At 45.9% G+C, this 17414-nt stretch overlaps 1 protein-coding gene across 1 annotated transcript; it reads right to left on the bottom strand.

The window, feature by feature from the left end:
• Nucleotides 1–7957: 7957 nt before the first annotated feature.
• On the bottom strand, nucleotides 7958–15505 carry LOC125368180 (translocon-associated protein subunit gamma-like). The gene is made up of 3 exons (XM_048369035.1): nucleotides 15442–15505; nucleotides 10842–10933; nucleotides 7958–8739 (listed from the first exon to the last, which is right to left on the bottom strand). The coding sequence occupies exons 1-3, from the start codon at nucleotides 15503–15505 to the stop codon at nucleotides 8161–8163; spliced, it is 735 nt and encodes a 244-aa protein (XP_048224992.1). The 3' UTR covers nucleotides 7958–8160.
• Between the last annotated feature and the right edge of the window lie 1909 nt (nucleotides 15506–17414).

Genomic DNA, 17414 nt, shown 5'->3' with positions numbered 1-17414 from the left:
GGAATACCCTCATGGGTCATTCTGGCCTCGTTGACAGCACAACTACAAGGCCCATGACTTGGAACGACCTCCAGGAACAGCCAGCTTGAATCCAGGCACCAGTGGCTCATGTCTGTCATTGTAACTACTCCAAAGGCTGGGCGTCAAAGCCAGCCCAGGCAGGGTGTTCTTGATACTCTGAAGCTCCAATGAAGCACCCAAAAGCCATATTCTGAACATTGCTTAAAGTGGTAGAGTACTCACTTTAGGCACATAAGCAGAGAGACAGTGCCCAGGCACTGTTAGAGGATTTCACTTTGTTTGCTCTTTTCACATAGCAGATAGTAGTAGCTCCCTTGTGTTCCTGCCTCTGTTGTCAGCTCCGGTAGTACTTGCTGCCAGAGTCAGAAAAGCTGTATGCTTCGGGGCTGGGAATATGGCCCAGTGGCAAGAGTGCTTGCTTTATATACATGAAGCCCTGGGTTCGATTCTCCAGCACCACATATACAGAAAACGGCCAGAAGTGGCGCTGTGGCTCAAGTGGCAGAGTGCTAGCCTTGAGCAAAAGGAAGCCAGGGACAGAGCTCAGGCCCTGAGTCCAAGGCCCAGGACTGGCCAAAAAAAAATTTTTTTTTATTTCCAGGGCTGGAAATATGGCTTATGTTAGAGTGCTTGCTTAGCATGCATGAAGCCTGGGTTCAATTCCTGAGATCCACATAAACAGTAAAAGCCAGAAGTGGTACTGTACCTCAAGAGGTAGAGTGATAATTACCCTTGAGGACAAAAATAAGAAGAAGAAACCAGGGACATATTCAGGTCCTGAGTCCCAAGCCCCAAGACTGGACAAAAAAAAAAAATCTGGTGTCCATAATATGTGCAAGGCATCTTGACCTGATTTAACATTTAATCAAAGAAAAATTAATTAAGCTTTATTTTAGTTTGACTTAACTGCATCTCCCTTTGCAGACAGGTTTAATTCTTTATGAAATGTGTCTACAAGGTGATCTGAAGCTGCATTCCATCCAATGTTGCACTGTCTCAGTGTGGAAGCCCTCATTGATCCTCACCATCTGGGATTGTAGGGAGAGCCTTTAAGGAGGTAGTCAAGTCAAAATGAAGCCATCACCCTGATGATCAAACCAGATGAGTGTCCTTATATGCAGAAGTGGACAGACAAGGCGGCACAGAGAAGGTCCTGCATGAGAAGGTAAGGAGGCAGCCATCTGCTAGACAGAAGCAATATCGTTGCATCCTGAGCATTCTTCTGGACTTCTATCCTCTAGGACTGCCAGAAAATGATTTTTTTTTTAATTTTTGTTATGGGGCATTTTGTTATGAAAACCCTAGAAACTTCAAACAAATGCTGTCAAGATTAAAAGAAAAACAGTAAAATGCATACACAAATTGCATATTAGCAGATGCTCTTTATAATAGATTATGATCTCAAAACACTTATCAAGCCTAGTAAGGCTGGAAGATTAGCTAAACATGCCTTACAGTCAATGCTCTTCATGTTAACAGATGAGGGACTTTAGAGAATGTCCAGTAGGTGAAATGAAGTAAAAGCACAAGTAGATTTGAGCACCTATGTACTCAACCACTGGTAGGTAACTAAAAATATGTTTGAAAACAGCATAACAGATTTACCAACTACAAGCCTGTTTTTCAACATTTAATAAAGAATATATGTATACTAAATAGTTTATTGCGTTGGTTTTAGACAAAAAAAAACCCTATGTATTATATATGCATACAAAGATAGTTCAGGCTGGGAATATGGTCCTGTGGCTGAGGACATGGATGCCCCCCCTCACTGGTTTATATTTGGCACCCAATTAATAATAAAACACATAATAATAAAAATAAAAACATGCTGGGCACCAGTAACTCACTCCTGTAATCCTAACTACTCGGGAGGCTGAGATCTGAGGGTCAAGGTTCAAAGCCAACTAGGCAAGAAAATTCGTGAGACTCTTATCTCCACTTAACCATGAAAAAGCCAGAAGTGGAGCTGTGGCTCAAAGGGCAGAGCACTAGCCTTCAACAAAAAAGCTCAGGGATAGTGCCCAGGCCCTACGTTCAAGCCCCAGGACTGATGAGAGAGAGAGAGAGAATGTTATTTTTTTATGGGTGAATAATATCTTGTATTATATACATTTTATGTGTCCAACCATACATAGATACCAAAGCTGATTCTATGTCTTAGCTATTGTGAATAATTCCACAATAACAAGAGTGTATACACAGCTCTTTGTATGAGGACTTCGACTCCACTGGAGATAGATAGATAGATACACACTCAGGAATGGGGAAACTGAATCATATAATAGTTCTACTTTTGGTTGTGTGGTTTTTCTTAGATAGAATATTACTATGTAACTCAGGCTGGACTCTCATGATCTTCCTGTCTCTTTTTTTTTGTTTTCTTTCTTTTTTTGGTCATTCATGGGGCTTGAACTCAGGGCCTGGGCACTTGCACTGACTTTTCTCTTTTTCTTTTTTCTCAAGACTAGCACTCTACCACTTTGAACCACAGCTCCCGTTCCAGTTTTCGGGTGGTTATTGGAGATGAGAGTTTCATGAACTTTCCTGTCCAGGCTGGCTTGGAACAAAGATCCTCAAATCTCAGCATCCTAAGTAGCTAGGATTACAGGTGTGAGCCACCAGTGCATGGCTCATTTGCCCATTTTTTATTTAATTATAGTGCTGTTTTAGTTTTGTTACTTTTTTAGGGTATAATATACTCTACTGCATTGCATTTAGTTATATTGCTCAGCTATAGAAATTGGACACCATATTTTTATTAACTTCTCTCCTATTTACCTACCTTAGGTATAGATTAAAAAGAGCTTCATTAGTACAAGTTGTTATAAATTTAAATACGTGTTTATATACATTTTACTTATGTATAAAGCACTCAAAATTATAACTTGCATGAATATAACTTCTGATGATAAACTTTTTGTTCTGTGAAAAAATATCCTAAACACACACACACACACATAATCACATAATCTAAAAAAAATCTGTTCTTATTTGGGAGATTTTCTATGCAATATTGTAAAAAAAAAAAAAAAATCTTAAGTCAGACGCTGGTGGCTCACGCCTGTAATCCTAACTACTCAGGAGGCTGAGATCTGAGGATTGGTTTGAAGCTACCCTGGGCAGGAAAGGCCTCCAGACTCTTATCTCCAATTAACCAGTCAAAAAAAACAGGTGGAGCCCTGGCTCAAAGTGGTAGAGCACTGGCCTTTAGCAAAAGAGCTCAGGGACAGAGCCCAGGCCCTGAATTCAAGCCCCAGGACCGAAAAAAAAAAAAAATCATAGCAATTACAGGAACATTCCCAATGTGAATACAACTGGCTCCCCCTAGTGTTCAGTGTCCACAACTGCCAAACTTTAACAGTCAACACTGCTATTAAAACACAAGTTCTAAAACTGCATTGTACGCACTTTTGCATATTACAACAATATAAAGAGTGAAATAATATCAAAATTAGGATGAAATAGCCACATCTTCTTAAAAGTGAAGAAGACTTATTCACTTCAAATGTACATTTCTACTGCCTCTAAATTATCAAAATCTTGAAGAAACATTTAGGTGTAGGTAGCTAAAATATACAGAAAGACTACCATCAATAGAGCTTAATCAGAACTCATAAAAAGCAGAAGAAACAATGGTTTATTCAAAACCCTAACCGAAGATCTGGGGATAATGCCTAGTGGTAGAGTGTTTCTCTCATATACATGAAGCCCAGGGTTTGATTCCTCAGCACCACATATCTAGAAAAATCCAGAAGTGACTCTGTGGCTCACGAGGTAGAGTGCTAGCCCTGAGCAAAAAGAATCCAGGAACAGTACTCATGCCTTGAGTTCAAGCTGCAAGACTGGCAAAACACAATCTAACCCTAAGGGCTGGGAATATAGCCTAGTGGTAAAGTGCTCGCCGCATATGCATGAAGCCCTGGGTTCGATTCCTCAGCACCACATATATAGAAAAAAGCTGGAAGTGGTGCTGTGGCTCAAGTGGTTTAGTGCTAGCCTAGAGCAAAAAGAAGCCAGAGACAGTGCTCAGGCCTTGAGTTCAAGCACCGGAAATGGCAAAAAAATAAAATCTAACCTTAACCCTAAGCTCTAACCTTACCCAACCCCATTTGTAAAACCCTGCATCTTGTTTCATTCAGCACATCATAGCCCATTCTGGACTTCCAGAACCTCTGTTTCATAGAAATTTTTGCACTGGGGGCTGGGGATATGGCCTAGTGGCAAGAGTGCTTGCCTTATATACATGAAGCCCTGGGTTCGATTCCCCAGCACCACATATACAGAAAATGGCCAGAAGTGGCGCTGTGGCTCAAGTGGCAGAGTGCTAGCCTTGAGCAAAAAGAAGCCAGGGACAGTGCTCAGGCCCTGAGTCCAAGGCCCAGGACTGGCCAAAAAAAAAGAAATTTTTGCATTGCCCATACCACAGGCAGTCCTTATCATCTCCAGGACCAAGCAATAGTTGAATGTGCCAATGATATGAGAAAGTCACAATTGGAGAAAATAAAAGGGGGAGACCAGGATAAGAATTGCCCTTTTGTGGCTGGGAATATGGCCTAGTGGCAAGAGTGCTTGCCTCCCATACGTGAAGCCCTGGGTTCAATTCCCCAGTAGCACATATACAGAAAATGGCCAGAAGTGGCACTGTGGCTCAAGTGGCAGAGTGCTAGCCTTGAGCATAAGGAAGCCAAGGACAATGCTCAGGCCCCAAGTCCAAGGCCCAGGACTGGCAATTTTTTTAAAAAATTGCCCTTTCATCTTCAGTGATACTTCATTGGATACTCTACTTTTTTTTTGGGGGGGGGGGTAGACCTGGTGCTTAAACTCAGGGCCTGGGCACTGTCCCTGAGCTTCTCTTGCTCAAAGCTAGCACTCTGCCATTTGAACCACAATGCCACTTCTAGCTTTTCCTGTGTATGTGGTTCTGAGTAATCGAACCCAGAGCTTCATACATGCAAGGCAAACACTCTTAACATAAGGCACATTCCCAGCCCAACATGTTTTTTAAATGTTCCTCCTAAAGGCTTGACTGCAGCTGAAAAGCATTGGGACAATAAGCCTCCAGATGTTGGTCCTATGGTCTTATGGAAGAATACTGGCGAGTGGATGGGACCAGATAGGTTGCTAGTGTGGGATCAAGGGTATGCTTGTATTTTGGGGCAGAACAACACAGGCGGATCTCCTCCAGATTGGTGAGACTCTATGGAGGAGGCAGTGCACAGCAAGCTGAAGAAAATGAGATTGACAGAGAACAGTCCGTAGAGGGAACCTTGGACAGAGAGGAACCAAGGACACCTGGAAGGTTGCAGGGTGCAGCAAGTTCAGGCAGTAAAATACCCTACTTTGGACCAAATTAAAAATCTGTGTGAGCCAGGCTCCAGTGGCTCACACCTGTAATCCTAACTACTCAGGATCTGAGAATCCTGGTTCAAAGCCAGCCTGAGCAGAAAAGTCAGTAAGACTCTTAGTCTACAATTAAGCACCAGAAAACCAGAAGTGGTGCTGTGGCTCAAGTGGTAGAGTGCTAGCCTTGAGCTGAAGAGGTCAGGGACAGCACCCAAGCCCAGAGTTCAAGCCCCACAACTGTTCAAGAAAAAACAGTCTGTGTGGGTTGGGAATGTGGTTTAGCAGTAGAGTAAAATGAGATAGCACTGTGCATCCCATAACGGGTAAAAATTTTTTTTTACATTTTAAGAAGCAAAGTTTAATCATGCTTGTTAAGTAAGACTTCCTAAGAATTCCAAGTATAAATCCAAGCTCCACATTACAGTTACTGCAAATCTTGTTTCAAACTGTCTTGGCACACCGTACTCAAACACCAATTAAATATACAGGGAAACAAAAAATTCCCACTCCAGCTTCACCCTGTCCCAAGTGAGAAGGAGGGAAGTTGCTTTGAATCTTTTATCTTACTGCTGTTAGGTAGTGGGTAGCTTGAAAATAAAACTTTTGCCATGGGTTTTTCTAGCAAAGTCTGATTAAGCATATCCAAATTCTCATTCTACACAGTACCTGTCACATTTTCGTGATGGGTCAGGCTCTACACCTAAGAGCAAGGTACTGCCACATTCAGTCCTTAGTGAGAACTGCTGAGCTGTGTGTGCAGAACCCAATGGACACAACAGAAACTTGCTTAGCAATATGTGAAGTTAGGAAATATCATGACCTTAAAGAGAGCCATCTGCAACAAGCAAGACAAAACAAGTTTTTCACTCTTACTAACACTTCTGATTTAACTCAGATGAAATCTGTGAAGTTTTAGGCAAAGCCACCTTATTCCATGCCCCAATGGGCTAAACCTATGGTACCACCCTAATGGTGATGTTCATTCCCACCCATACAGCAATGCCATCTAGTAGCCATTTTCACCAGCCATTTAAAAAGCATTTGTCCGTGTTTCTAGTTTTAAAAAAAGACACCAGTCAAACTCAATAGTTAAAAACAAAAAGGGGGTGGGGGAGAAAGGGAATATAGCCATAAGCCAGTGGCTCATGCCTGTAATCCAAGCTACTTTGAAGTATCGCAGGCAGAAAAGGCCACAGTATTCCCTCTCTGTGGAGGAAAGATGCATGCAGCAATGCACTGTTGCCACTCCGGCAAAAGAAAGCCTCAGAAATGCAGACCATGGTCTAGGCACATGCTGGGCAGGAAATGAGACCCTGTCGCCAAAACCACCAGCTCAGCTCAACTTAGTGGCAGACAGCCTGCCTAGGGAGCAAGTGATGCCAAGTATCATCCAAGAAAAAGGGGGGAAACATGACCCTGCTGTGCAGTCACTCTCTTTGGAATGTCTTATTCATTCTACACTATTTAGCAACAGCACCTGAATAATAATGTACCACTGCCTCTAGAAGCAGTGATGGCATGTAATTACAATTTCTGACACTGGAGGTCACTAGACCAACAGAGTCGTCCATCTTCCTAATTCTTGGATGTAGGTTGGACACTTGGTAAATGCCTCAAATCACAAATATTTAATGCTACTTGCAATATTTGCCTTAACTTTAGAAGTGGAAAGTAGAGATCAGAGACATATATGCCTTTAAGGTACTGTTTGTAGGAAATCAGTGGAATGCAGGAGCTAAAAGGAATATGAAACTTACATCATAAGTGATGACCAGCTTCCAAACTTGACCCAGTCATGTTGCATATTACATGCAAAAGCAGGTTATCCGCACACACTGGCAAAGAAGCCCAGCCCAGCGATGAGCCTGCCCTTGGCTGCGCTGTCTGTTGTTCCCTGTGGACGGGAACCTGTGGGCTATCAACAGGCAACTGCTGACACACAATTCAACCACTGTAAATTCCTTGGGGAGTGCTTCACAATCCAGAACCAAGTTCACAAAAACTTTCTGGACCTTCTCATGTCAGCACTGAGGAAGGACTGAGGAAGGAGGCTCTCTGCCAGTGATGTCAAGACGCCAATCGCGAGAAACAATGACCCAGTGACTTCACACATCCAGCCAACATGGCAGGGTCAAGCTGACCTCCCTGGCCACCCAGGAATAAAGCATTCAGCTGAACAGCATGTGCTTTAACCCCACAGGCCAACTCTCAGAGGCCTGGGCACTATTTTTAGGTGACTAACGAGGCTGCCTTTCTTTAAGAAACAAAAAGAAATTTGTCCACAAGTCAGAGAAGCCCTGTTTCTACGTCTGAGTTATTACCAATCACAAATTAAGATTTACAAACACAAAGCTTCTGTTCATTCCCTGGGGAAGACAACTCATTCTGATATTTATGGGTCAAAAAGTTGTAATATTGTGCTTGGAACACAGAGAACCAGTTATTAACTTCTTGCTGCTATTACAAATAGTAACAGCTCAGTCCAGGTTAACGTGACCTCTGACAAATCAAGGAAACAAGTTCTTTTCTCTTCTGGTGATTATAGTACATTGCGAGACTTCTTACCTTTAATAAATGTCCTGACACTGAGTTTCCCTTTCAATTCATTTAATTTCAACAGTCTGTCAAAGGAGAGCCAATAAACAAATACTCAATTACATTCTGTTTTGTTTTTAAACCTCCCAACTCCATACCATAAAGACATCTTGTGTACCTCCTACCTGGCCCCCTGGCTGCTGCCCCCACTATGGCGGGCCAAGGCCACGGACAGGGGTGAGGCGGGTGTGGCTGAGGCTACTTGGAGCCAGTTGACGGGAGGACGATGGGTCCTGATGAAGTGCTGATGGACAAGATATAGTTCACCATGGGGTTGAAGTTCTTCGGTATGAAAAAGGAGGCCACAATGACCAGGCCCAAGAACAGGGTGTTGTTGTAGAAGATGGAAAAGGTGGTTGCTTCATAATCAGCAACCTCATTCTTCTTCCACAGGATTCTTTCATTCTCCTTTCGAGACATCTTTCTATTGTCAGCTTCGGAAAGTTTTCGAGTCACTTCTTTGGAAACAGCATCTTCCCTCTTCTGTGCTAGTTTGTGCTTGAGAACAAATTTGACGTTCTTATATGCAAAGGCCATCAGGTAGGTGCTCACAAGAGTCATTTCGCTATAGAGAACGGCAGACTGAATGCTATCCATGTGCCACATTCGCCAGTACAACCAGATGGGGATGGCCGACACAATGAAGGCGTTTTCAAAAAAGAGCACATAGGACAAGGCTGAGAGGTTGCAGCTGAAGTCCTGCAGGAGTAGATCCTTCTCCGACTGCTGCTTTGCGCCACCCTCTGAAGATGCACACCTCCAATTCTGGTGCTGCCACTAGGAGGAGGCAACAGAACCCTAAGAGGCCCTAGCCTGGCTTCATGGGCTGTGTCACCAATGGCTGCAGCCAGATGTGTCATCCAGGGACCTGATTGTAACTCTTAGCTCCGGGGTGCACTGCTCCCCTGAGATTCAAGCTCAAATACAAGGACAACATCCAGACAGCCCTAAAGAGGCTGCTGCCTTGGTTGACAGGCTTCACAGAGAGCTGAGCTGGCCTCAGAGATGGGCGAGTTAATGGACCTGAATGCATCTCAGGACTGGAGCACCATCCAGCTGTTTTCTGCCCTGGGAAGTGCTTTACATGGCCAGAAACACCTTCTTCTGCCTGTATGGTGCAAATGTGGTAAGCACCTGTAACAGGGATCCTCTGTGAGGCTCCTCAGGACAGGAAGGGTTCTTGCAAGTTCATCCCTACACCACCTGGAATTGTGTTGATACATGGGCCGCAGGCTAGCAGAGAGGAAGGGTAACAAGTAGACCTGCACCAACAAGTGGGCCTTTTTCTCCCTACTTGGGGCCTAGGGGAAGGAAGACTTTAGAGGGTCTAGTCAGAAGGTGTTGGCCAGGCAGACTTTGGCGTTCTGGAGTGGGTGCTCATGAACCTTGACTGTACCCAGCATCACTCTCAACTTGGTGGGGGCATCTCCCCAGGTCACAATCCAGGTTGAGGGTCGGGAGGTCCTATCTATCAGAGAAGACAGAGCCCTCCAGCTTTCAGCAGGGAGCTCAAACTAAGCCTCAAAATCCAGAACCTGGGGCTGACACACAACTTGGGCACTTGCGTCTCCATCTTCACATGAATGAATAGCAGAAGGTTACAGAGGATTCACGTGAGGCCAGTCAGAGTGAAGACCTAAAGCCTTACCAGGTGGAACAGAAGAGCTCGCTCTGACCAGTCTGAATTCCACTGGGCCAGGCCTTGTTAGAGGAAAGCATTCCTATCAACCTCACTCTCTGTCCCTTATGAGGAAAGCCTGGCTAACACAACCACATTGCCATAGCTCTGTACAAGCATGGAGGGGGCTTTTCCCTGAGTGGACCATGTAGAACTTGCGGTGATGTCCACTGAAGGTAATCCCCTGGTAGCTGGGAAGCAGGCTTATTCACTAGTGGGTGTTGCTAAGAAGACCACATAGTGCTGAAACTTGCCCTTCATACTTAACTCCCAGCCGGAGTACCTGAGCCTGCCACCCACAGTGGGCCCTAATCTACTCTGCCCCAAGCCCATGTCCAGATCTTCCCAGCCTAGATCTGACATTTGGCAAACCATTGGGAAGGCCGGCAAGGTGGGACCTCCCTTGGGCTATCTGATGGTATTCTTTCCTTATAGAGCTCCTGGAGTCTGGGCTGCTTCCTACTACCCAAGAGGCTGCAGCCCTCCTCCTACCTAAAGTGGCCCAGGTGAGCCCAGCACAGGATACAAGCAACTCTGTCCCCGGAGCCCGTTTGGTGTGTCACTCAAACCCCTCACTGAGCCCTGCCAGTATAGTGAGCACTGTGGGCTATGGGACAGGGCTGGACCAGACCTCTCCTCACAGCAGGACTGGACCTGAGCCCTCCATGTGGGACATGCCAGGGCGTGTTACATCAGAAAGGGGCAATTAGCTGGCCCCGCCTGTTTCCCAGCCCTGGGGCCACGTGGCTATTATGCCACAACCCAGAAAGGGGGTCCTAGCTGGCCATACCTGTTTCCCAGCCCTGGGGTCACATGTGGCTATTTCACCAGAAAGGTGGTTCTAGCTGGCCATGCCTCCCAGCCTTGGGACCACGTGTGGCTAAGATGGCACCTGGTGGTGAACCTGGAGGCAGTCCTGTGGGCTGTGACATAAAATTAGGCCACTTCTTAGGACTGGTCCCTCGGCCCTCCACCTTTGACGGACAGCTCAGGCCTCCCCTCACAGTCCCTAAATAGGTGCACGTACACCCTTCCCCTTCCTATCTTTGACCTGATTGGCTCCTGTGCCTTATTTAAGAGCAAGATCAACCTCAATAAATGTGACTTTGCACTGCCTTAGCTCCCAGGCCATCTGTTTGTTCTCCAGTGAGGAAGGGCTGGGTGCGGGCAGTCTGTTGACCCTTTCCTCTTCTTGGCTCACCCGGTCGGGGCATGTTTCCCCATCTCTCCCGCAGGTAAGGAGCGCGGGGGGCTTAAGACCCTGACACTCCATGTCATGAGCTCCCATGGGATCTGTGGCAGGAGAAAATGGAGGACCTCTTCTCCCCAGATGAGTCACAATGGCACGGTGGAGCCAAGCCCTCCTTATGGTCCACTGTGCCCATCAACACTGGTACTGAAACTACCCATGAAGCCTTCACTCTAGCATGCCCTAGGTACCCATTTTGGAAGACACATGCCCAGCATGCTATGAAAGTTCTGCCCTCAAAAGAAACCCATCACTGACCTCCTGGCTCCTCTTAACTTCTCACAATGTCAGAACACCTCTTGAGAGCAAAGGCTATATTCTGCACACTTAAATCTCTCTTGCAAATATCCTGTATGGTCTCCTGACACTTGTGTGGATCCTGCTGGTTCAGTATCAAGAGTGGGGAGGTGAGGACCTTGTGAGAAAAACAGCTCAGTGCATAGGGCAGAAGGGGCTCTAACACAATACAGGTATCCAATAAGGAAAGGCCAAGAGTCTTCTCAATCACACAGTGTCTCCAGCTTTGTGTCTCTCTCTGATATTTGGTAAAACTTCCTATTCATTCTGGTATGGAAGTTAAAATATGAAATGTAACTGGAACACACATTTGTCTTACTCAAATTTGATGGAAACATTTGCTTACTTAATTAAATAAGGCAGCACTCTTGCCCCCAGGCCATATTCACAGCCCTGCTTACTTAAAATTTATTGTGAAGTACTAGATATTGAACCCAGGGCTTTGTATGGTAATAAAGCACTCTACTGGTATAGTTATACCTTTTACCCTATAAATCATTTTTTTTCTGAGTAGTTCATTATTATTTTTTTTAATTTTTATTATAAAACTGATGAACAGAGAGGTTACAGTTTCATACGTTAGGCATTGGATACATTTCTTGTACTGTTTGTTACCTTGTCCCTCATACCCCCCTCCCCCCTAGAAATCATTTTATAAGTCAGTCTTAGATGTTTTTCTATTATGTCTGTTGGTAAGCACTTTTGATGTGAAATTCACATCTCAATATGGGAATTTTCAGGAAATTCCAGGGCAGCTGTATACTTAGCAAGAAAAGAAATGAAAGAAAGATGGCAAGGAAAGAAGGAAGAGGAAAAAAGTAAGGAAGGAAGGAAGGGAGGGAGGGAGGGAGGGTGGGAGGGAGGGAGGGACAGAAAGGAGGGGAAAACTGAATTCAAGTCCTCCTTTATCTCCTTTCTTCTGTTCTGTGTTTCTGAGATATCCATTACTTCACTCTAGCCTTTGGTTCTTTTGTTTTGTGTTGGCAGTTGGTACTGGGGTTTGAACAGAGAGCCTCATGTTTGCTACTCAAGCACCCTACCAATTGAGCCATATCCCTAGCCCTTGTTGCTTTAGTTCTGTTCTTTCAGACTGGGTCTTGCTTTTGTTGGGGAGTAGCCTCACAGTGAGGCCCTCCAATGTCCACCTCCCATGTGGCTGGGATTTACAAGGTGTGCATCACCATGCCCTGGTTCTTTCCATTCCTTTTTTCACTGCTGTGTCTTCCTACTCTTATCCTGTAGAAAAACTTTCATCACTATCTTCTAGACTTTTCCATGGAGGTTTCCACTGATGTCACTTTTTTTGTAGTGGTAGTGGTGGTTCCTCACTGTTTTCACTCACAGCTGTCACTCTACCGCTTGAACTGCAGCTCCAAGCAGCTGGGTAAGGGGCTTGTTGGCTGTGGCAGAACTGTGGAGGAGGGATTTACTTCCCCCCAAAAGACCCACTTCTTAGGGAATGTGAGCAGATGGCTGATAAAGAAGATGGCATCTCAGCACCCATTTTGACTGTGTACTTAGCCCTCCTGGCCTCCTCACTGCCATCGCTCACATTTAACAACCTTCTGGTAGGATGGGAGAAAAAAAATCATAGATGTGAGACACTGCAGTGTCATAATGGCTAAAAATTTGGTACTTTCAGAGCCTAGGGAAGCAGCCTGCTATACCCAGGTGATGGACCATGATGTTCCCAGCATGGCCCTAAGGCCTTCAACTCCTGGACTTTCAGAACTTTCTTTGGAGTTAGATTTCTTTTCAACTTTTTGGCTTCACCTCTGCATCTCAGTATTTACCTTCTAGTCTGATACAGAGTTATGATCTATTTATCTTTCTGGAATAGAAAATGTGAGGAATTTTGGTTTGTATCTTTGTTTACTTGTTCCCTCATCTTGGTGGACTTAATGTATTTTTTAAAAAGCTAAGCCAAGTGCCGGTGGCTCATACCTGTAGATACTCATGAGGCTAAGATCTGAGGATTGCGGTTCAAAGCCAGCCTGAGCAGAAAAGTCCCTGAGACTCTTATCTCCAATTAACCACCAGAAAACTGGAAGTGGCCCGCCATCTTCAGCAAACCCTAAAAAGGCTAATAAGTAAGCCCAATAATAAAATATTAAAAAGTTAGGTTAAGGTGTAACTTATGAAATGGAATGGGCTACATTTTCTGTACTGTGGCTCAAATGGCTAGAACACTAACCTTGAGCTGAAGAGCTAAGGGACAGTGCCCAGGCCCAGAGTTCAAGCCCCATGACCAACAACAACAACAACAACAACAACAACAAAAAGCTAGAACAATAACAGGAATGGTAAGTAGCACACATCTGTAGACCCAGAACTAGGAGTGTTGGTGGAAGACTGCAAATTTCAGGCCAGCCTGGGTTACACAGCAAGACCTTGTCTCAAACGATTAAAAATAAAGCCAAGTACCAGTGCCTGTAATCCTAGCTAATCTGGAGGTTGAGATCTGAGGATCCTGGTTCAAAGCTAGACCAATCAAGTAAGTCTGTAAGGCTCATTTACAATTAACCACCAGAAAACCAGAAATTAAGCTGGAGCTGTGGCTCAAAGTGATACTAGCCTTGAGTGAAAAAGCTTAAGGACATCACCCAGGCCCTGCTGGTGGCTCATGCCTATAATCCTAGCTACTCAGGAAACCTAGATACAAGGATTTCAGTTCAGTAATCAATAGGAATCATAACAGTCTCTGTGTGTGCCAATCCTGGGACTTGAACTCAGGACCTGAATGCTGCCTCCAAGCTTCTCTGCTGTAGGCTAGCCCTCTATCACTTGATTCACAACTCTACAGCTTTTGGTTAATTGGAGCTAAGTGTCTCAGATTTTCCTGCCTGGGTTGACTTTAACCCACAATCCTGAGCTCTCAGCCTCCTGAGTAGCTAGGATTACAGGTTTGAGTCACAGGCACCCTGGGAGGAAATTTTTTTTTTTTTTTTTTTGGCCAGTCCTGGGGCTTGGACTCAGGGCCTGAGCACTGTCCCTGGCTTCTTCTTGCTCAAGGCTAGCACTCTGCCACTTGAGCCACAGCGCCACTTCTGGCCATTTTCTGTATATGTGGTGCTGGGGAATCGAACCTAGGGCCTCATGTATACGAAGCAAGCACTCTTGCCACTAGGCCATATCCCCAGCCCCAGGAAAATTTTTTTAAGGAAAAAAATTCTTGGATTTCTGATTTCAGCACTGTTCCACATGTTTCCTGACACACCTGCCATTTCCCTCATAAACAGCAGAGGTCACCCTAAGCTCTTGGGACAACAGCATAGAACCCCACTCTGGCTCAATGTGGACAATTTACACAGGTTCCTATTGATGTTCTCTTAGCTTGCTTGAAATATTGAAGAATCTTGTATATAGGTCATTTAGCACAGGGAAGAAAACAACTACTAGACAAATACCTAAAACTAGAACTACTCACAATGAAAGACATCTGTTTCAAATGAATTTTGCAACAATGGTGTCCAATTATGTGTACCAGCACTGCACACAACTACAACTGCATTCCAAATGTTTAAATTAACTGAGGATGAGACTCAGTAATGAGGTACTTGGCTACTATGTGTGAGGGACTTGGGTCTGATATCCATCACAAGAATATACATAGGGAATGTGGAAATGATAGATGAACTAACCCTATTGCATTTTTCTCTATAAGACCTACCATAATTTATGAGGCTTAATTAACTGAAATGCCTTTCCTTTTCACATCCTTTTGTCATGTTCCTCGGATCTTTCATTGGTCATTGGTCTTTTCTTGATTTTATTTTTATTTATTTATTTATTTATTTATTTATTTTTGCCAGTCCTGGGGACTGAACTCAGGGCCTGAGCACTGTCCCTGGCTTAACCGGAGGCTAGCACTCTACCACTTGAGGCACAGCACCACTTTTGGCTTTTTCTATATATGTGGTTCTGAGGAATCAAACCCAGGGCTTCATGTATGCGAGGCAAGCACTTTACCACTAGGCCATATGCCCAGCCCTTTTCTTGAAACTCAGGAATTAATGGGTGCTTTGTCTGGAATTTTTCAACTTGTCTTTGGAATCTTAGAGAGGTTAGTACTGACTTCCTTTGGTGCATTCTAAATTATCTGACTTTTCTATGATGGCTTATGGATTTTGTCACCCACTGTAGCACCTACTATCCTCCACAGACATAAGCTCCAAGCTTTCTCCTTGTGTAGCCCAAGCTCCACAGTGCCCTTTGCTGATGCCCCTCCCTCAGCCTCTGGGGCCGCAGTGCTTACTGCTTGCCGGGCACATTCCACTCTCCCCCACAGTCAGTCCGTGGACTCCATTCAGGCGGTCCATGCTTACGTGGCTCCATGGGATACACAGAGCAGCTGATTCCTGGTGCCTCCGCATCATCTCACAACAGACCCACCCTCTGGCTAGCCCCATGTCTAGTCCCACCACTATGTAGGTGCAAGCTGAGCTCTCATCTGTACTGTGCAGGGTTTGCGCTCCTCATGGAAGGCATCGCCTCAGCACCCGGTCCTGGTCTCTGGGGATGGCAACACAGCTAGCCTCTCAGGGCCAGGGCAGAAGGCATCGCTGCCCAGCACCTGCTCTCTAGTGGGACAGCTCCTGTACACACAGAGGCAATGCCCAACTGCAGGTAGGGCAAAGGCACCTGGGCACCTTGACTCAGGAAATGTTCTCTGTGATCATTTACCCTGCTGAGCCTGCTCATCAGTCAAGGTGAAGCGACCAAGCCATAGCAGATATTTTCACAAGACTGTCTATGTGTTAGGAAGTTAGTGGGCAAACTATCAGAAAAGGTGGGACTTAGTTGCTCCCCAGAAGCTCCGGTGCGTTTCCTGTGGAGCCACCCGGGCCCTGCAGCACCTTGTTTCTCATAGAGCTTTTGGTGAATATGCCTATTGTGTGGGTTCCCTGCCTTTCACAATGATGCCCACATAAAGTGGCCTGGAGCCCCAGAACAGAAACTTAATGGGGAATCCAGCTGTTGTCACAGGACAGTAACCCATGGGATCTTTTGTGATAGTAAGACTACTCCCCAAGGGCCTGGGAAAAATATGCTACCCCAGTTATTCTCCCAAGACTATGACTCCATCTCCCATCTTTATGAATCAGCTGTCCACTTTGGGCCTAACTATACCTCATGCTGCCCCTCCAACCATCATAAACAATCTAAGCTTTCTTGCCACCAGTGGGAGAAGCACTGGAGAACTGGCCAGCCTTCCCTACTGGGGTCCTAGCACTAAGGCAGTCGTAAGCCCGGGATCCAACACACTTGAGTCCACCAACATGACTCAGCTGCCAGGTTTGTAAGTGGACCGTGCTGTTACTGCAACTGTGAGCCAAGCTCCAAGAGAGAAGCCAGACCATCTCATTCACCAAAATGAACAAACTGGCATTTGGTAAGCTAGATTCTGCCTGAGGATGTTTGTAAGACACTTTTACAACCCAGAAGCCATTTCCTCCTGCATTTAAAAGCTGCAAGGTGACCGCTGGTGGCTTATGCCTGTAATCCTAGTTACTCAGGAGGCTGAGATATGAGGATCCCAGTTTGAAGCGTAAGATTTATCGACAGTAAACTCGAAAAAAAAAAAAAAAAGGCTGGAAGTGGCTCTGTAGTGAAGTGGTACAGTGCTAGCTATGAGTACAAAGAGGCTCAGGGACAACACTCAGGTCCCGAGTTCAAGCCCCACAACCGACACCCCCCCCCCCAAAAAAAAAAGGGCAATGACTGAAGGAGAACAATGTAGGTGGTCAGCTGCTTTCCTAGCTGGTCTGCCGGGCATCGAGCTGCGCGCCTCGGTTGGTCCCGGGGTCTCAGCGCCACATCCTCCGTGTGCAAAACGTTTCCTACTGACAAACTATGCTTGTTTCGGGGGCAGGGTCTCCAAATTCGCGGGCTCGAATGACCCTCCGGCTTCACTCCCTAACAAAGCTCGAGGCGGCACACCCGGGAGCCGCCGCGGGCTCCCCGCGGGGAGCGAACCCACCTCCGCCGCGTCCCCCGCCGTGCTTCCGCCCCACACGGGATGTGTGCGCCGGCGAAAAACGGCCAACATCCGCCCCGCTGAAAGATGGCCGCCAAAGCGCGGCTTCCTAGAAGAGCGTCCCCGGAAGGGCCCGCGGCGCCAACGAACCGTCACCTCCGCGGGCGGAAATGCCCGAACCAGGTCGGAGAAGCCCGAGCCCCAGAGGCCGGCGCGGAGCGGCCGGGGCTGCGCAGGCGCAGAGAGCAGCC

This window comes from Perognathus longimembris, chromosome 20 (assembly GCF_023159225.1).
Source record: "Perognathus longimembris pacificus isolate PPM17 chromosome 20, ASM2315922v1, whole genome shotgun sequence".
NCBI classification, from domain to species: Eukaryota; Metazoa; Chordata; class Mammalia; order Rodentia; family Heteromyidae; genus Perognathus; species Perognathus longimembris.
The sequence above is the reverse complement of the archived record's forward strand: the minus strand, read 5'-3'. Positions and strand labels throughout refer to the sequence as shown.